Below are 21,681 nucleotides of genomic sequence, written 5' to 3'. Positions count from 1 at the left end.
AAGAGTGTAATGTTTAAGTTCATTAATTCAGTTGCTGTGTGAGATAAGTGAAACTGGTATGTGAAGATGAATCTTGAAGGCCTTCCCAAGGAGAAATGATCTTATAAGGTGTTTCAAAAATAATAAAATCTGTCACCAGATGATTAGTTTGACTTTAAAAGTGATGCTATTCTTGAGTTATTGCTGGAGAACATAGCCAGAAGTATTTAAGCAGGTCAGTACTTTTCTGTATCTATATTTTAAGAATAAGACCTTATTTGAGAGCTGTAATATTCCAAATTGAATTGGGAAGTTGTGTGAAATGCTTGATAATTAAAATGAAATACAAATATCTGTTTATTGTAAACATATGAATGGAAAATATATGGCAAATTTACATGCAAACTTTCAAACAAAATATGGTTTTAATCTACTTTTCCTAATTGGCAGTGCTTAATCATTGTTTTTCAAATTAATGCTTGGAAGTGTAAGCTTAAGCAGAACAGATATTGTGTTAAACTGTATCTCATCTGACCGTTGTCCAGACTTCTCACTTGTATTGCAGAAGTTCTCAGCCCACAGCAAATCTGAGCATGGGTTTTATAAATAAAACCAAATTAAACAAGCAGTACAGAAGTTATGGAAATTTTAAAATTCGGTCATCTCCCATGGTTTGCTCTCCTCTTCCTTATTTAGTTATTTATTCACTTACTGATTTACCTTTTGTTCTTGATGTCATACTTCCTATTTTCAAATGCTAATGTTTCCTCTTAATTCAAAGTGATTCTGTCTCTAGAGGTGGGCTAACAGGCCTGTGAAATTAAAGGAGAAATTCCTCTGCTTTCCCTTTGCAAGCTAAAATATTGTGACAAAGTCCGGCATGGCTGAAGCCTATTAGCAGGGCAGCTAGCTTGTGGTGAAAGCAGTGCACCCCGAAATGTCAGGCAGCAGGGCTGTTGCCGAGAGCTAATTAGAAGCAATTAGCAGGTCTCCCCGCTGGGCAGATCCCTATTACCTTTCTCCTCCGTACCCTTCCCCCTGCTGTCGTTGCAGAGAAGCGATGCTTCTCAGAGTGCGTGCGTGTGTGTGTGTGTGTCCGTGCGGGCGCGCTGCGCCCCGGCCCCCTCCCCGCCCCGCCGCATTGTGGAGGGAGGGACCGCGGCCCGCAGCCGCCTCTGCCGTTGTGCGGGGCCGGCAGCTGTCCGAGGTACTGAGCCGTGCGGGACCTGGAGCTGTCCGTGGTGCTGAGCAGTGCGGGACTTGCAGTTGTCCGAGGTGCTGAGCTGTGCGGGGCCGGCAGCTGTCCGAGGTGCTGAGCAGCGCCGCGCCCGGGCGTCATCATGGTGTTTGCTCCAGGTAAGGGCAGCCGCTTCGGGTGCCTACCCCAGGGAGACCAGCGGGAAGGCCGTGGTCGTGCCGGAGGGTCTGCCCCGGGGTCTATGGGAGAGGGAGTACCAGCTGAACCAGTCCTACTGCTGGGCAGAGATAGGTGATTTCATAGGGCGGTACTCAGCTGAAGGCTATAAGGGTCACCCCTATAGTTTCCATCAGGGACAGGAACCTTACACATGCAAGTGTGCAAGCAGCTTTGCACATTAGACTGCACAAAAGAAGGAAGGGGAGTAGGGCATTGCAATGCCTGGGGAGTGAGTGCCTCCAGCACTCATACTGTTGGCTGTCAATGAAACAAGCTCTGAATTGTAGGAGTTGTTTTACAAAATTCCACCATCACTGCTCCGCCTCTCCCTTATTCCCCTTGAAGTATTTGAATGGAAGAGTGCAGAAACTTTGTTCAGGCCAGTTGTTACTGGAACAAAATTGAGGACTTCAGCAGAATCTCATGTGACACCTCACTCCATAGAGGAGTTTTGCTACATCGTATTCCTATGCTACACCAGAAAGAAACTGCAGAGAAGCTGCATTGGATATAATACATTCTGTTTGCAAGTCGGCAGTTTGTTGTTCAGAAATGGATGAGAGGCCTGGTAGCTCTCAGATATTATAGTCATGCATAACATTTTCTGTAGTGAAATGACTTGCAATCCATTTCTTTAAAAATGCATAGCTGTGAGTAAAATAGTGGGTCAATAGAAAAGGGAAAGTGAATGCTGCAACTTGACAATGAAGAATTATTAAAACCTTTGTTCTGTAAAGCTTACAGAAGTTTTGCTTTCCTTTGAAATTTCATGTCTCACCTGTGAAAGGGTAAGAATCTAAAACTTTTACGCTCTCATTAAATAAATAAATAAATATCTTGGTGTTCACTTTCCTAACTGAACAACTGAAATGCTAAACTTTTGGGAGATTAATATCCACTTTAGTAATCGGAAGTTCATTGTGTCTCTCATAGTACCAAGTTGTGGACTAATATACGGCTTTCCCACAGAGACTGTCTTGAAGCTGGGATCAAGTTGTTTATCTCAATAGAACCAGCCACTGTTTTATGTAGTACACCTTTAGTATTAGTGGCTTTTTTCTGAATTCCTTTTATCTGACAGTCTGTCACCACTAACCAAATTCATTTTTTAAATGCACTATGGGACTGGAGTACTGCAGGATGAGATTACCTCTAAAATAATGTAAACACATTGGTTTTTTTCATCCCCAAAGACTGACAATTATTAAAACCCAAATCTCATTAATAGCTGCATAAATTGTTCTTTTCACAACCCTAATCCATAAAGAAAAGAATCTGTCTTGCATAATCATTCTTCTCAGCCTATTTTTATATGAAGAAAAGCCCTTGGTTTCCTTGCAAGTGTCATAATATACATAGGGTAACTAAATACAAATTTGTAGAACAGATGATAAAACAATCAGAGAGGTTTGACAATCTGCAGAGCAAGCCTGAGTAGATTACATTTTTGCTGATCACTTTTCTTCACTGTCAGTCAGCCTTACCCTGGCATTCTCTCTTGTCTCTATATGTGTATATTTTAAAAATCAGGGTCTTTAACATCTTCATAATAGCTATAGGTGTGGCTATATCACATAGGTATTCTATACATTTACTAAGAAGTTGAGTTTCATTTTCTTGTCTTCATGATTTTATCTTATTGTGGTGAATGACCTGATTTCAATTTCACTGATTTATTTCTCATGGGTGGGGGGGGTGGGGAGGGTGAAGCAGAAAAAGATTTGTCTGTTTATAAATGGTTGTACATTATATCATTTAGGCTTAGAGTGATAAACATGCTTCAAGAAGGGAAAAAATACAGACACACACACATGTACATACAAAGAAAACAAACAAAAAAAATCTCTTCAAGGAGAAGTTTGTTTAGCTGAAGACAAAGGTAATTATTTGCATGTCAACAAGATGAGGATTTGCATTATTGAAGAGCACTGGCTTAATGTGTTATGTTCATAAACTGGTAAGTTAAAAAAGCCTACCAAATTAAAATGTATGTTTTTAAAGGTGAAAACAACTACCTATTGACTGAATAGAGATTTTACTTTTAATCTTCAACTCTTTTCCTTAACTCTTACAACCAGCTGCTAAAAAACAAAAAACAAACAAACAAACAAAAAAATCCAACAACTTTAGACCAAAATAGACCAAAACAACAGGCTTAATTATTATTGAAATGGATTTGTAAAAAAATATCACATACAGATCATTATGTTACTAAAGAGAAATAGACATTCTTGCTCACTCTGTCTTGTTCTGGCAAGTGTGCTGCTATTTACAGGTGTGCAAAAAGCTACTGATCTTTCTTCACACCCAATTTTCACTAACTTTGACTCTTGTCTTAAACTGCTGTATAATCTGCTGGAGAAAAGAACTGAGAAGAAGGACATTTTTCCTTGCATGATTTAATCTGACTTTGTGGTGGAGGTTAACTTATGATAGGTAGGTAGGTATGGGTAATGAAATGCCAACACTATGAAATGTTTGGAAGTTCATTCTACCTAGAGGATTCACATGTGATATAGCTGTTTATGATGCTACTGTTATAACAGGAGATGATCCATGTAATGGAAATGTAGACAAACTATTACTTTGCAATGTTTAGCTTGTTTACTTTTCCTAAATTTAATTGCTTCAGGCAGAAGCAGACAAGAAAGTTTTACTTTTCATCAAATGTAAGGATGGAGGTATGCACAAGACTGCAGCATGGAAACATGACATTTCAAGTTTTTTGTTTAGGCTATAAAGAAGTTGTTGAAGGGAAAGGTTTTCTTAGGAGACTTCATAAGATTATAGATTCTGAACTTTTAAAGTAAAAATCATAATTGTCCCATTAGCATACAAAGGATTGATGTTTGTAAATAATTCTACAACTTGTTGCAAGGTAATAAGTGAAGAATTACTGAAATATTTCTTTTTTTTTCTAAAGCATCAGGAAAAATCATGAAGAGATGACTTTTGAATGCAGCAAGCAAGCCCTATCATTAGTTTGGAAAGAAGAGGTCACTTCCAATATCAGGCCATCTATCAATATTATCAATATCTATCAATCATTTTAAATGTTCCTAATAAACATTATACCACTTTCTTTTCAAATTACTTCCAGTTACTTAAAAAAAAAAAAAAAAAAAAAAAAAAAAAAAGAAACAAACCAACAAACAGAAGATTTTGGATGTACTTCATGCTTAATCAGGGCCCCAAAACTTTTTATATGGAACATTAAAATAAAAATGGAAAAAAAGTGCTTTTTTTTTCTGATTCATCTGAACAAGGGGGATACAAAAGGTGTTTGTCATTCTCCCAGGATTTTTTCTAATGCTTTTTTGTACATGAATCACTCAAACACTTTTGCCTTAACCTTCTACCCTCTGCGTGTCTGCACTGATAAAGCACAAAGGTTGCCTGCATTTTCAAAACTAGCTTGGAATCTTGTTGAGGGTATATGCTACCAAACGGGTTTCCTAAGCATCTCTCTTACTAGGACATCACTTAAGAGATTATTTTAGTATCTGTTGAGATTTTTACTCTATAATGTGAGACTATAATTATTACCAAGTTAGAATCACGTGTCAGGTTATTACTGTTTCACCAAGTCAATGATGTACTATGCTATGTTTTGTTAAATATAAATTTTATTTTTTTACTAGATAATCTATTTTTTTTTCAGAAAATAATTTGTTTTGATCTGTATGTATCAAGAAAGATTTCAGCATTCATATTTGCAGCTTATCAGAACATTTCTGTCCTTTAAGTATACTTTGAATTGTGCAATTTCATCTTTCACGTGATTCTTGTTATTTTTCAGTGTAATTTTGAAGATTTCTTCTTACCTAAATCCAGAAACTCATTTGCTTTACTCATGACCCTCTAATCCCAAAAGGACGAAGAGATAGTAAAATCATTTTTTTAATCAATATTTTTGTATAAAAAAGATGTGTGAAAACACTTGAAGTTTAACGATATTTAGACACTACAGAAGTCAGAATGTTCACTGCTCGGCATCTTTCTTCTGCAACAGCAATTCAAAGAGCTTTTCAGCTACCTCTTCAGAAGCACATCTTTTTCTTAACATTTTAAAGCCAGGAACAGTCTAGCAGACCTGTGTAATGACACTGAAGTTCAAAAGCACATCATGTACCAAACATTGGAGGAATCTCATTAAAATGCAATTCATGATGTAGCAGCTGCACACTAAAACAGATGTGCCTACTCTTCTGAGTAGTCCTGATCTTTTCAAGTGGGAAAGCTGGTGTGTTGTGGGGTGTGAAGACATTAAATTTCTTGATAGCCTTTTATTTTTTTAATTATAGAATTGGAGATACTTTGGAGAACTCTGTCCACAATATACAGACAGAGATACTATGAAGGGACATAATGAATGGAAAAAAAAAAACTACCAATGTTTTTACTTTTCTGAATATAAACTGTCAAGGGATTTCTCTAGTGTTTGTGCTGAGTATAGCACTCTGGCACTTTCACTGATGAAGTTTCTTTCACCCATAAAAACAATTGTAGGATGGCAGGGTACAGTCCTTTTCTTTATTTGTTACCTAATTGTTCTACATTAGATTAGCAGTCTTAAAAAGTAATAGTCAGTACTAGCTGCAATATTACTTTGAAATATGAATCAACGCTGTTAAAAACTAGCACAGAATTTACTTTTTCCAATTATTTGTACCAGAAGTTAAGTCTTAAGCAATAGCAAATGGCACCTCTCAATTCGAGACTGCTGGGTTGAATCTTATTCAGATGAGCTGCAGAAAGAATTCACTCTTCACGGTGGCTGAGTAGTGGCTTATATCAAAGGAATTGTTCATAGCTAAGAGTTGGTAATAAGTCATGCAGTCATTATTAATGTCCTTTCTAGCACTGTTTTTCAACAGCCAAATTGTGAGTGTGCAATGGGAATGAGTTACATTGACCTGTAAAGTTTCTTTCTCCAGACTGTTAATCTTCCATATGAATTGCTCTGTTGTAGCTCTCACAGACATAAATAATATGATTCTAGCCTTGTAAGCTTTAACATGATAATGGAAATTAAATACTGTAGAATACAGCAAAGCTTTAGATTTCTTTCTATATCTTCAATCTTATACATTAGGTATTTTATAAAGGACTTAACATATCATGTTTACACATAAGAAGTTAAGCAAGAGTTCTTTGCAAGCAGTGTATGAAGTAATTTCTTTATATGCTTTCTGAAATTGAGGCTAGCCATTTGCAGTTATGTTCCTTCCCTAATATTTTGCAAGAATAAGACTAAGATTTTATCACTACTATTAGTATTTGCAAGAATAAGATTTGCTATTTTTAAGGAGTTGTATTGATTGATGTTAACAGAAACGAGAAGGTGACCTGAATAGCTGTAAAATTCCTACAGAATGCCTTACCAGGGAAGTCAATGCAGGTGAGCTCTGTGCTGCTGTCATCTGACCCGGCTAATGCTTGTAGTCATGTTGTCAGAAGATGCTGTCTTCTTTCTTAAAGAGAGTCTGAAATTTTCTGCCTGAAGAAGTAAGCTGAGCCTTGCAGATATTTCTCTAATGGTAAGGCAAGTGTAATCTCCTGTGGATTACTTTCATTTGCTTCACTTTGTAGTATGCATATTTGATATAATAACACTATTTTCTTGCTTTGATCAGTGAATCAACTTACCATTTATCGGTATGAAGGTGGTGCATATCAATTACTGCATCTGTTAAATAATCAGACTAACTTTACCTTCTGTCCTGAAGTAAGCTTTCTCCTTAGAGGGGAAGTTTGATCCAAGAGAGGAAAAAAACATTCCAATTGCATCCTGTTTCTTGCAGCATGTATATATAGAGATGCTGTCAGATTGGAGCTGTGAGAATGCACCTCTTTGAAGGCGCACTCTAAACTTATATAATCTTTTATACACTTTGTCTTGTAACTTTGCGTATGCATATACATATATATGTATGTATATTCAACCACCATTTCGAATGGCCTTAATATGCAGCTTTCAAACTCTGTTCACATTCAGAAATAAGCAGGACACTTTTCCTATACAGTTATTACAGCTTGCAGAATGTTATCACTGATTGGCTGGCTTTTGGTCAATTATATAGCCTCTTCCTTATTTTTTTTACATTAAAACAAACAAACAGAAAAAACAAACAAACAAACAAACAAAAAAACCCACCAACAACAAAAAAAAGCAAACAACAACCAAAAAACAGAGTGAAATATTGCAAATTTTGATTAAGCTGTACAGAGCTGAAGACCGAAAACTGTGCGGCACTGCAGAAATATGAACACAACAGCTAACAGTGGAGCATGGCACCTTTGAATACTTTTACCCATGCTACATAATGATGGATAGCAAAAGCCTTTTAACGTCTATGAAAGGTAGGTGGGGGATTCAGTGAGACTCTGTGTGAGCCCACAGATGATATTTTTTAGTACAGAATTAGAAGGCCTAAATGTTACCAAATTTTCTGTGCATAAAATGTTCATTTTGGCTAGTAACCTCTGAGCACTTAAGCGATAGAAAATAGAAGTTGAATGGCACACAATCTACCTGTATCTGTAACATTAGACTTATCCTTCCCTTGGAGAAACACTGCTTTTCATGCAGAGATGTTTCTTACTTCCTATTTGAAGCGTGTCTCCTAAAAGAAATAGCAAAATTGTTCAGATATCATGCTAATAGATTTACATATGGCAGAATATTCGGTCACTACTACTTTGAACTGCATCCAGTCTTCAAAGCTGTGAACACAAAGTGAAACCATTGCTATGCATGAAAATACTGAGTAAATATATAAATTGAAGTTCATAATCTGTCACAGTTAATCTTATTGAAATACAGCAATAAATCTTACAAAACATTGTGTTTGTTTTTTTTTATAGCTTAAATATCTGAAGATGTCAACAACTTCTTAATCTGAAAGATATTGAAAGCTTCATATTGGCTGGTGTATTTCAAGTATTATGGGTCAATTCACCAAGGACTTATAAAAAATTAATATTGATATATAAAACCAAACTAAAATCTATGCTTTTCTCCTAAAGAGAAAGGCACAGTGGACAAAATATTATGAAAAGGTGATATGGATATGGTTAAATATTACTTTGGAGATATTATGTCCTTTGGGAAAGTCTGTCTGCATTTCTGTTCTTCTGTTTCCCTTCTTATCTTTCCTTGATTTGTGTTCAAAGCAAAGCTGTTCCTGTTTCATTTTTATGCTTTCTCTTTTATCCAAAGTAGTCTGTGTTGGCTCTCTTCCTAAGTGGAGGTTGCACAGTACTAGTCAAGGACTGGGGTTGGGGCAGAAAATGTAACTGAACTGTAGTTTTTCTGGTGAAAGTGAATCTTCTGACCGCTGGAGGTAAGGGAACTTGAAAAACCTGGTAGTCCTACATGAAAGCATTCCTGATATCTTAAAATCATAGAATGGCTTGGGTTGGAAAGGACCTCAAGGATCAACAAGCTCCAAGCTGCTACCACAGGCAGGGCCACCAACTTCCATATCTAATACTAGACCTTCAGTTTACTTTCTCCTTCTTCAGGAGCAACTGAGTGCCCCTAGAAACCTGACAGCTATCATTCAGAAACTTGTAGAGCTCCATTTTGGGGCATGAGTAACAGTAGTGGACAAAACTAATTTTAATACAGCAAGGAATGCATATGCTGGTGTTTTTCTTTCTTTTCTTTCGTTCTTTCTTTTTTTTTTTTTTTTTCCTATTTCTTTTTTTTTTGTTGTTGTTTTCTGTTTTTCTCCCCTTAATGCTCCAGTCTAGGACCTTTTCATGAGATCTGAACTGGCATCATTACTGATACTGCTATAAATTACATCTCTAATCTTTAATGACACATGCATAAAGTTGGTTTTGTGCACATGTTCAAAAGTCTGCAGCCCTGGTTAACTGATGTGTAATTGTGTGGATGTAATTAATATGACTCATCAACATTTCCTGATTATGTATGATGTGCAGCCTCATCTTTTATATCCGTTTTTTCAATTATGGATTCCAGTGCTAGAAACCTAGCACAAACCAATTAAGCGGTGAAGAGAAGGAGATTTTAAACCATTGCAATTTGCAGGTTATAAAATGTTCCCTAGTAGATTCTCACCTATGATTTCCATTCTGTGACTAGGAAAATGGAGAGATATGGCACTGCCTAAAGCCAGTGGGAGGTTAAAGAACAGACTTTAACTCTTCTTTGAAGTAGAAGACAAATGTTGATGCAGTGAATGTTAATTACTACCACATGTCATTGCAAACTTGTCAGAATCTTCACTTTTTTTTTGTGAGAATTGCAGTTCAAAGACAAAAATTAGCTGATGTCCTGTAACTTTTCTGATCAACATATACTTGACCGTATTATAAAATTTTATCCTCACAGTCTTGCTTATAGGTACTTTCATTCCAGTTTAAATGTCACTAGTACTATTGGTTTGTTTGTAAAACTATCAGTAGTATTTTCCAATGGAATTGAAAATGGACTTACAAGAGAGGGATATTTTTGTTGGATTGTAATTACTTTTATTAATCATGTGGGAAAAAAAAAAAAATTCTAACATTGCAGTGCTGCAGAAAAAAAAAGTATAATGGTTAACTATTCCAAGCCAAAGTAATGTATTCTTAAAACAAATGGTAATGTTTCTAGTTAAGAGATGTATTTACATAATCTCCTGCAAAATACTGAGAGATAATTTTTGTTTCGTATCTCTAACAAATTCAGAAATTTTGCATAAATCAAACTTGTAGCTAATGGGAATATATTTTGGGTAACTGTGAATTCTAAATTGTTCTGATGCTTGCTTAGAGAAATATGGTTTCTCTGTATTTAAAAATGGCTAAACTCAAAGCTGTTTAAAAAACAACAACAACAACAAAACCCCAGCCTCTTTCTAGAACAGCTTTAGAGGTATTCACTTGCTAGAATTAAACTACACTTGTTGTTCCTGTGAAGAAGAATTTACACTTTTGACCTCTGATGTATGGCCCTTGGGATTCACAGAATTTGATGATAAAGTTAAGTTGTTCTCTTCAAATGCAGTGCTTATATTGTGTCTCAAGGCCGAATGAGACATACATATGTGTCACAAGTTTTGAGAAAAGTGGATTTAAAATTAAAGGCATTATTTTTCTTCTAGGAAAAACAATAAACTTGCTGAAAAAGCAAACAAAGAAAACTGAGAGATAATAGAAATTTGTTGAGATTACAGAGGTAGGATGTTCATTTATGGTCATTCATGCTCACATGTGACTAATGACTTCTCAAAAGGTATGAGATAAATTATTTGTAGCCTATGCTTTTCAAGAGTCTAAAGTTCTTTCCTAACACAGCTCATTCACCATTTTGTCCCTGCTCTTATTCCATATGAAAAATTTTACTTCTGTTTCCTTATAAGATATTGATACTTCATCCACTGAAAGATACCTTGTTTCCCCACAGTTTATTGCTATAATCAGGTGATCTGGAAGGACTTATATCTTGGCAAGAACAAGGTCTGTGGTTGTGTAGCTTCATGATAGTAGCCCCAACAGTTCAATGAAAATATATGGTGGATAACGTTTTCGAACTGCTGATTCACATCAATGATGGGTTGCTAAGTGTTATTTAGTAGGGATGTTTATAAATTTAATTAAATTTAACAAGCGGTAAACTGAAAGGGAGAAGGCACAGGAGACTGTTTTGATCTCAGGCTGAATAGGAAGCAAATCTTGGTGCTCTGAAGAAAGTGAAGTGAGTAAATGATAAAAAGGTCCATGTTCAAACAGATGGAAGTTCTTCAAGACTTAATCTGTGTTCAGCACTCTTTCTCTGTAGCTATTGATTTCAGTGTTTACTTTTCTAGGTATATTCTGTAGTCTAGAAACATCAGAGTATAGGATCTCCCACACAAGGTATTCTTGGACTTAAACTAATATTCATTCTAGGAATTTAAATGGGCATTTTGAACTTGCTTTAAATGTGTTTATTTGTTTAGCGTTGGGGTTGTGTGTGTGTGTTGTTTGTTATTGTTTGCTATTGTTTTTGTTTTGTTTTGTTTTGTTTTGTTTTCAAACTGCTAGTAAGTTTTCATTGATGAAGCTTCAGAAGAGCCAAGGAAGTTTTTAGGTACTAATATATGGCACTAATTTTACATGAAAGCGTAATATGTGACTGATTCCCAAAGCCATTCTAAGACTTTGAAGTTTTGCACATCTTTCAAATTGTATTTTCAATTGCAGAACCAAAGTGGGGTTTGCAGTATAACTGCAGTATAACTGCAGAGAATAACTAGAAAAGGTTTTCTGACATGAAGAGGATTTTTCATCTTGATGCGGCCATTAGACAAAGGTAACCTATAAGCAGAATGCTATTTCTGCTGTAATGTAATGTTTTACCAGCACATAGTTCAACTGAAATTTTTATTAAAATTATTCTTCAAATCTTAAAACAACAACAACAACAACAAAACTTAGCTGTATCTTATTAGCTCTTGATTTGATTAGCAAAATACCAAATGCTTAGACAGCAGGAGAGATATCTGTATTTTACCTTATTGGTAACGATATAAGTATGTGATCCTTAAAATGCCTTGTTAATTCTATAGGCACTCAAAATTCTGCTTTTATTTGTGTGCACATCAGTCTATATCTCAGGAAAGTGGAGCAGTTTGATAGACATTTTCCAGCTCAGTCCCTTTGGGATACTTGCATGAGTCATTTCTGCTTTCCTTAGTCCCTCTCTTCTAAGTGCAGCATATCAATAAAGAAGTGTGCTTCTCAGAAAACAGCTTTGTGCTGGCTGTTTCCTTTGAAATGGAGAAAGAGGGAATAATGGGAACAGCCTTCTAGACCCTGCTGTTTACTCTTTCAGGAAGTGAAAAAGTTGAGTTTTATGGCAGCCTCACCAGATGGCGTCACAAAATCACAAGATGGTTGAGATTGGAAATGACTTGTGGAGGTCACGTGGTTCAACACCCAGAGAAGGGTGCCGAGGCCCACGTCTCGGCAGCTTTTGATGACCTCTGTAGGAGAAAATTCCACAGCCTCATCATTTCATCACTTCATCACTTGCACAGCACAGAAGTGCTTTCTGGTGTTTGGAGTGAGCCTCCTGTGTACCAGTTTGAGTCCACTGCCTCTTGTTCTGTCACTGGGCACCACTGGAAGGGGCTTGGCTCCATCCTGTTTTCATTCTCCAGGTGCTTATAAACATTTTTGAGACCCTGCTGAGCCTCCTCCAGGCTAGACAGTTCCAGCTTTCAGCCTCTCAACTTTCTCCTTGAGAGAGATGCTCCAGTCTTTCATCATCTTTTTGGCCTTTTGCTGGGCTTAATCCTATGTGTTTATGTCTCTACTGCATGAGGAAGGTTGAGGCAGAACTGGATACAGTACCCCAGAAGTGGTCTCACCAGTGCTGAGGAGAGGGGAAGGATCACCTACCTTCATGCACTGCAAACAAGAAGGCAGCCAAACCCACATTTCTCAGATGAATTAATGCTGGACTTTCCTGTGTTCAGCTTTATTGAGCCATTCATTGTCTGATGAGAGATAAGAGGAAGAAGTGAAGAAATTGCCTTTTTTGTAGTCCTCATGAAGCAGAGTTCTTTTACAGCACCTTCAATACCTGGAATTCTTAGGGCTTCACAATTTGTGAAAGATTCTTTATCTGAGTTAGGGCAAAATAACCTAGTTTCACAAATGGTTTGAAAGATTATCATTTTGAAAGTACCCTATGGCTCTGAATTTGATAAGAAAAGTTAAAATTTTGACTGTCTTTAGCCTGATGATGGCATTAACTACAATTGAAAGCTTAAGCCATACAAGAAAAGTTGGGGTAAGGTCAGAAACAAACGAACAAACAAAAAACCCACATGCATTTATCCCCATTTATCAGTCATGACTGGAAAGAAAAATACAGTGAAAGCCTTATTCTAGATTTAAAGAATAAAAAATGCATCACAAAGCTCTAGGTCCTAAAAATCTTCATGAGCAGAGCCATTGTTCTGAAAAGCAGCTGGCATTTCAGACCTTACTTCCCATTGTTTTCCAGCTCAAAGTATGGGCTTTCCTTCATGCCCAGCACCCTCTCAATTTCCACTTTACATAATGTATATTGTAGAGGTCCTAGTCGTCATATTCATAATCCCATCTTTTACCTTGAATTTTCTAATTCCTTCCAAAAAATGACAGCATCCCTCCATCCAGACCTCTATATAAAGTATTATCAAAAGTGGAGAGGACAGAGGGAGACTGAGAAAGGCAAATTTCTTCTTATTTTTCCCATGGTGAAGAAAAGACTTAGTAGCCCCATGGAGGAATTTAGAGTGTGGTAGCCACAAGGACAGGACTACACCACACAGTGACCATAAGTAAGGTTCTATGGTTAGGTTGTGGTTGGACTCGATGATCTTCAAAGTCTTTTCCAACCTGGGTAATTCTATGATTCTAAATTTTAGAGTATTTGTTAAGCAGAGTGGGTATAATAAGTGGATAGTGTTTTGTATTATAGAGGTTATGTTTTACATTTACTTCCTATATTTTGCTGGGAACACATACCAAACTAATTTCTTGCTCCTCTGGGCCAGCTGTGACAGGCACTACAGTCCAAGAGGAACTAGGTGGACATATGTGACTGACTGACATATCTGGATCCTGGCTGTCAGTCAGCTCCCACATATGGTAGTCACTCTAGAGGGTCAGACCTCTGCACTAAATTTGATGTCCAACTCAAAAGGTGAAAGGAAAAGAGGAAAGAAAAGGAGAAAAGATCATGCTACAACTGGGCAATTTGTCTAGAGGGATGCTGTGAGAGACAGCATCAAAGGCCTTGCTAAAATCTAGAAATATTACATCCACTGACTGGATTATCTTGTCATATAAGGTCAAATTACTAAGGCAGGATTTTCCCTACATGAACCCATGTTCACTATGCATGGTAATAGCTTTGTTCTTTAAATGTCTTTCTGTAGCATCCAGCATAATCTTCTCTATAATTTTTCCAAGTATTGTTGGTAGACTAACATGTCTGTAGTTTTCTGTGTCTTCTCTCATGCCCTTTTTATTTTCTCATTGCTAATTTCAGATGTAGTTAGTCAGCATAAACTCCCAGTGGCCCATTACTTACAACAGCCAGGCCAACATCTTTGACTTCTTCATGACCAAAGCCATTTAGATTTTTATTTTTTTATTTTTTTTCAACCTAAGTTACTATCATCCTAAGCATGGAATACTGATGGAAAGTTGCTACATATTTGATTGTGCTGCTTTATTTCCTTTTTGTGCATATCTAAACTATCAGAAGTAGTCCAGAGGTTCTGGTTTCTATCTGCTTGGTTTATTTTCCTGACATATACCAATACTGTCTAACAAGCAGACATAATCAAGGTCTCACTTAAATGAATTGTATTTAAATGTGGGCTTTTCTCATTGACAAATAACTGAAAAACACAGGTAATCATAGCATGTATATTTGTGTATATATATATATATATGTAATTCAGATTTTGTATATTAAGAAGAATAAAATAAATCATGAAGTGTTCCAAAAGAAAGAAAATTCAGTAATTTTCAACAACAGCATGATCACATACAGTATGCTTTTAAAAATCTAACTTTTTTTGGTCACAAATGTTGGTAAATTCATCACAAATCATATACACTTGTACCCCAATCCAGCATATTTACCCATATTTACAGATTCACTCACATTGAAAATTTCATATTTATCCATAGTTTTGCTAATGTATCTTCTGAACACAAGCTGAGTTGGCTGATATTTTTCAGCCCAGCAAGACCAGTTCATTGTGTAATAAATGTGAGTTCATATTTGAGCAGTAGAGTAGTATCTGTACATTGCTGTTAAATAGAAACATATATTCACAAGATTGAAAAGGATCTACAAGATCATCTTGTCCAACAATCCTCTTATCACCATTACTACCCACTAACTTACTAAAGCTAGTAATCTTGATACAGCTGCATGTTGTTTTTAAATTTCATATGTTTTACTTCAGTAGGAAAAAACAAACAAACAAACAAACATGCTTGTATTTTTACTTTTAGCAAGAAATTGCATAATATGTATATCATGGATAGAAAAAAAAACATAAGTATATTTTTGAACTTCTTTCAAAGAAAGATAATTTTTGAGATAATGAATAAGGTTTAATTATTTTGCTAATGGTTGTTTTGGTCTCACAAATCTTTTAAACTGGTGATTTTACTTTACTTTTTGTTTCTATCTAAAGTTTTCTTCCAAATATTTCTTAAGGAACACCATGTCTCACAGTTCCAGATGTAGATCTCTTATGAGACCATCTGATCTTTCATTCACTCTGTTTTACTTTTCTCAGGACATAGTTCTTAACAAATGGCTTCAAAACAGACTGTGAAATACAAATCCCATTTCATGAACTACTTGAGTATAACATAGTTGATCAAGAAAGAACTGGGAAGATTATCTCAAAAGCCTTTAAAATGAAATCGAGTAATACAAATAAACACCTACCCTAAGTATTTCCACTAGCAAGTGTATGTTTTCCTAAAGTCCTGTAGGTGGACATCTCACTAATTCAAAATTATTATAAAAAGATATACCTTGACCATTTTGCAGCTTTCCTTGTTGTCCTACCAAGTCATCTTTTCTGCTAGGAGACAAAGTAGTCTCTGATCTACTTTTCTTTGTTACCATGTTAGTTGTCACAAAACATTACTTTGTTTCCTCCAGCTTTCAGCGTTCTAGCGAAACAAGAATTTATCACATAAGAAGCGTATGGGTTTTTTTGGGTTGCTATTGATGGTGGAGTTCTGTTTATTTGTTTTCCTACTTTAACAGTAGCAATCTGAACTTTTCTCAATGTTTTCAAATGCTTTTGGAAGCGTAGCTAAGGATTAATGAACTTACACTTAAGAAAATTTTGACCTTTAAGCCAAGTGGAATTCGATGGGTGAACACTTTTAATTTTAAATAAATAGAAACCTTAATGAAATCTTTTTCCTTTTATGATCACAAAGGAAAATGCATTGGAACCACAAAATGAAGTCAAAATCCCCATAGAAAAGGATATGATTCAGAGATAGATGAGGGGAAAGAAAAAAAAAAACAAAAACAAAACACTCTCATGCTGCAAAATAGAACAGTACTTGTTTCAGCTGTGAAGACACAGCTGTCCTGGGGCTGGAAAGTGGGTAGCTGAGGTCTATGACTCAGTCTTCCTCTTCGTTCAGATAATACTAAGCATACAGCAGGCATTTTGTATACTACTACAGCATCTTCTATGATTCTCTAAGTCATAAGCTGTTCTCAAGTACTCCTATCTCCCACCCTTTCTATCCCCTTCTCTATTTCTATCCTTCTTGCATTCACAGGGTAGCCACAAATGCTTAAATCATCTTGTTTGTTTGTTGTTTGGTTCTGACAGGTGAGAAACCAGGACTGGAGCAAGATGAGGTTAAGCTGCAGAATGCCAGCAAGCAGATAGTGCAGACTGCTATCCTCCAAGCTGTCCAGCAAGTTTCTCGGGAGAACCAACAAAAGGAGAAGCGAACAAACAGCAGTGTGAGCCTCCAGCTAGAAAGAGGAAAGTTAACCAAGAAGCATGAAAAAAAGTAAAGGAGCAGCTTGTTCATATTGATTCTTCTGTCTGCCATGATTTCAGCCTTCTCTTTAGTATCAGCTGTACTGCTAGCACCGTGTTACTGTTGTGAAGCAAACCAAAGTATAATCGACACTTACTTAGGCATAGAGTAAAGCTGCAATAGTCCTCGGCTGAAAAATATTAAGTGCATTAGATGACTAACTCCATATTTATGCAGTGCCTCTTAAGAGAAACAATAACCATAGCTATAAAGGTATTTTCAAGCACAAGCTTTTATGGTATGGACTTATTTTCCAAAGCTTGTTGTCAGTGCACTTCCCTGTCAGTTCTGCAAGCAGTGTTGCTGCCATGCCAGCTGGCCAGACTCTCCTCTGTCCTACCGGTGTCACTGAAGCTGTCTTCACAGAAGAAGCAGTTTACTATCGAGTGTAGCAGAATGCTCTCAGGCTGCTTTGAGAGATGAGATTGTCATTTGTTTTGATTAACCGTGGATTAACCATGAAAGTGAAATGGCAGTGTAAAATGGATTTGGTAAGTTCCATGAACAATTTTCTTTTCTTTTTTTTTTTTTTTTTTTTTTTTTTTTTCATCCTGGAAAAAAGAAAAGCATCTGCTATGACTTTGCAGCAGCTATGGTCTATGACTGTGATCGTAGATCTGTGATCTTAGTCTCTTTCTTTTGAGAAGTTAAAATAAGTACTACTCATTTTGAAGTACTTCTGAACTTCTGTACAAAAATCACTTGTGCCTCAACCACTCCCTTTAATTTTCTTGATATTGAGAGAAGAGAAATCGATGTGCTTATACAGAGTTTGCTAGCTATGCCAGTTTTGGAAGTTTCCTGTGACTTGATTTACAGAAATGAATACTGAAGCGGATTTACAAAAAAAAGATTTTGACTTTATTAATATTTGAAGGATGGAAATACACTGTGTCTGAATTCTCTCATGGTAGAGGTTTCTCACCTGCTGGGCATATAGTGACTTTAGATATTTGCAATTGTCACATGGATTGACCTCAAATAGAACTGCTTTAAGCTGGTAATGCAGAACTTATCCTTTAAATATCCTACATAGCTGAAGAAATCTGTGATTTTTCTGAAAATACACATTAAATAAATATATCTTTCACTTTTATGCTTCCTTACTGTAATGATATTGCACTATTACACAGCTGAAATGAATAATAGTTTATTTCATTCTGGAAATGGCTTGTAGCTCTATTTCATCTGAATTCTTGTAGAAATACACCTAGAAATATATTAGAAGCAGGTGCAAAGAATCTGCAAATTAGGATACAAACTTTCATAATTGCTTTTTTACTCAGCAAGATGTGTCTCAAAGTGAATTTTGATTTAAGTAATTGGCTATTATGTACTACATTCTACTGCTTGTGTTGATCAATTTCAGGATTCTTTCTTATGGCCAAGGGCTTAGTCATGAATAGCCACATATTTTAATACTAAGTCTCTTAAATCTGCTTGTGTAGTGGAAATGCTAAGTCACAGCTTGATTGAGCACCTGGTGGGAAGGCAGGGCCAACCCAGGGGAGCTCAGGTGCATATAATGCCCCTGAGTGACCAGAAGGAGTAGAGCCAGTATCCACCCGTTCCCAGACCTCATTTAAGGGTTGGCTGTGGAGGCAAGGGTATTTCTTGTTGGAGATTCTTACGTACTTGAAGCCTTCTAAGGGTAAGCAGATTCTTGTTTTTGTGTCCCCTGCTGCTGCGTTTGAGCATATTCTCATCTGCTGTAGCCTAAGAATTTGCTACTGTGCTGTCATTGTTATGCTTTCCATTGTATTATAGTGTTGTGTTTTGTTTTTCTTGTTGTTTTTGTTTTGTTTTTTAACAGCATTGAGTTATGCCAGAAAATGCTCCAGCTTCATCTTCATTTCATTTAAAAATGCGAAGATAAATTCAACGTGAAGTTGTTATAAATTCTCTAATAATTAAAACTGAGCTGCATTGCAAATACACAGTTAGTTTGTTTCTCTAGGTAATGACTGGGTTTCCTCAGTCAAGCAGGCTTTGAAAGGAGGAAATGCTTGGTCTTGAAGCATGCGTGTGTTTGTCGTGATAATTATTTTCTACTATTAGCTTTCTCATCAACTGTCCTTCAGTTAGGAGGTAGCTCTTTTCTGAACGCTCATTGTATTTTTGCTTTCTGAGATCCTAAGAAACCTGATTGTGAGTCGAGGTTCAGTTCTGAGGGCTGTGGAGCAGTCAAGAGAAGAGGATTGGGAAAAGTAAGCCTGTTGAGGAGGGTTTGTGATGCTAAATGGTGTTTGCTAACAGCGATGTAAGAGGGAGAACTGTAGGACAACAAAAACCTACTTGGGATTATTCACCTCCCCCCCCCCCAGCACGCACACAAACAAACACACCTTGCGGGACATGTATTTTTATACCTTCTGGTGCTTGTATCTTTGGTAGTCTGGAAATTTGTTTAGATGTCCATATTTTCTTCTTATTCCCCATATTATGCAAATAAGAATTTCAAAAACTTGTGAATCCAGGCTTTTTGCCACTACTTCATAAGAGCCTATTCTTCCCAACCCCCATTGTGCTCTTCTGCATTATCTCTTTACTGTCCTGGCCCTTTCAGATACACTGTTATTCGACCTTTACCTTGTGCCCTCCACTTAAATGCTGTCAGAAGTCTAATATAGAGAAGAATGATAGTAAGCCTCACAGAGCTCTTAGGAGGTTTGATAGCAGACTATCAAGGAAAAACAAATACCCTCTTATAAATACTGCAGTTTTCCTTGAGGCCCAAATAATTCATTTCCTATCTATAGTATGTGTCACTAAATTAAGGCATGCATTTGGTATCTCCTGTCTATTGACAAAGGATGTCCTGCACGCCATTTGCATCTGATGTATGTAGCTGAGATCTATACTGTAAGTGAGAAAGTGGGTAATTTTAGTAAATTCATGGGTAGATCATATTTCTGTGAGAAAAACACAGACTATAAATTATTACAGATGTGATGCAGATCTGATTACAAATAAAGAAACTTCAACACCTTATATGACTCTGGTTTCTCATCAGAGGAAGGGGAAAATGCTCAGATGATGTAGAAACTCTTTTGAGAACAGTGGTGTGGAGGTTTGTGGTACTGAGAATTATTCACTACAGCAGTTTATGTCTTAAAAATGGAAGACAATCCAAATGGTATCTAGACATAATTAAATTCACCACATTTTAGCACTTGTCAATAAGTAGGATGCCTGAATATGAAAGTACACTTATTGCATCTCTTTTCATGAAGCAGAATTGGGTATCTGTATCTATCCTGCTGCTGCACTTGTTTTATTTTCATTTAGGTTGATTATCATGGTTTTATTACTGTATTTCTTTGTAATGTAATCAGACACTGATCATAAAGCAGCACTACCTAAATGGAAATTTGCATGGATGCAGCAGAATGTTGTAAGAGGTTTCTAAATAGCACTGTTCATCAGGTTGGTGTCTCTGGGCAGTTACACTGGAAATCCTTACTATAAAATGGAAAACACAGTTTATCTTGGAAACTAACACTTTCATTTTAACATTTAAAAAAAAAGCATTCTGTGGTAACATTATCACTAAGAACTGGAAAATCCTGAGTGTATAATCAACAGTAAATGATGCATCTAAAAGTCTTAATTGAAGTATCTAATGTTATCTCTGATTTTTGTTTTTTATTTTATTTTATTTTTTTGCTGTATTCTTATGCATGTCTGACTATAATGTATCTACAACAATAAGAATATGGAAATAGCAGTGTAGCTGTTCTCAGTGTGACTACCATGAAATATGCTGCAGTTGTCCTTTACACCAGTGGTAATGTCAAGCACAGGGGGTAATGAGATGTTACCAGAGGATTTTTCTGACAGTGCTTAATCTGAATTTCAGAGAATGGTATGAAGAAATAAAATATATTCTTGAAAGAATATAGGATTCTCCTTTTTTTCAGTTGGTTACCTTTTTAGGGCTGAGAAAAAAATGAAATCAGTGAAGTTTTATATACTGGAATAGACTAATTTCTCTCAGTTGGTTCCTGCAAAACATGAATTAAATTGTTATAAGAGTATGTAGAAGAGAAAAGGAGATCTGAGCTGTTGATAATGTGTCTGGGACCAGACCAGAGTAAGGAGCAGCAGTACTGATGGAGCCTGGCTTCCAATGGATACATTTTTCATGGCTGGCTCTTTGAGCCCCCATCAGATAAGTGCTGAGATAACTTTCTGCCTTGTTTTATGTTTTCCAGGACAAAGGGTTTCTCTGTGGCCTATTGGTTTTGAATTTGAACTGTATCCCATTCTAAGGCAGTAAAAGCAAGTTCTCTTTATTTCTGTAACTGCTTTCATGAAGCTTCCTGGACATCAATGTGTATGGGCTTCTGCATTTGAAGACACCTGCATCTATGCCAGATTTAGTTTTCTTCCTTTGACAGAAGGATGGATGAGCGTACATCAGCTATGCCTGAGTTCTCTGGAGAACACCAAGAAATAGATGTTTTAAATGCATTTGCTTCTAAAGACAGATTCTTTGTTTAATTAACATAGGCATAGGCAGCTTATTTATTTATTTATTTATTAATGTTTCCTCCAGTGTTTTGCTACTTGGATTTTGTATATGAGCCTACAAGCTTTAACATTAAAACAATGATAGTTCACTTTTAGTGACCCTGTGGAATTGTGTGTTCCACCATGATGTGGCTTTCCTGTTGTGTTGGTTGTTT

At 36.4% G+C, this 21,681-nt stretch overlaps 1 protein-coding gene across 1 annotated transcript in view; it reads left to right on the top strand.

Moving 5' to 3' along the window:
• Nucleotides 1-1,136: 1,136 nt before the first annotated feature.
• Nucleotides 1,137-21,681, top strand: part of AKAIN1 (A-kinase anchor inhibitor 1) — a 42,165-nt gene continuing 21,620 nt past the window's right edge. The window contains exons 1-2 of the mRNA XM_072330484.1: nt 1,137-1,335; nt 16,777-17,484. Of these exons, the coding sequence (XP_072186585.1) occupies nt 1,320-1,335; nt 16,777-16,967 (207 nt within the window). The 5' untranslated portion in view covers nt 1,137-1,319 and the 3' untranslated portion in view covers nt 16,968-17,484. The remainder of the gene's footprint in view (nt 1,336-16,776; nt 17,485-21,681) is intronic.

This window comes from Excalfactoria chinensis, chromosome 2 (assembly GCF_039878825.1).
Source record: "Excalfactoria chinensis isolate bCotChi1 chromosome 2, bCotChi1.hap2, whole genome shotgun sequence".
In the NCBI taxonomy this organism is placed as follows: domain Eukaryota; kingdom Metazoa; phylum Chordata; class Aves; order Galliformes; family Phasianidae; genus Excalfactoria; species Excalfactoria chinensis.
The sequence above is the reverse complement of the archived record's forward strand: the minus strand, read 5'-3'. Positions and strand labels throughout refer to the sequence as shown.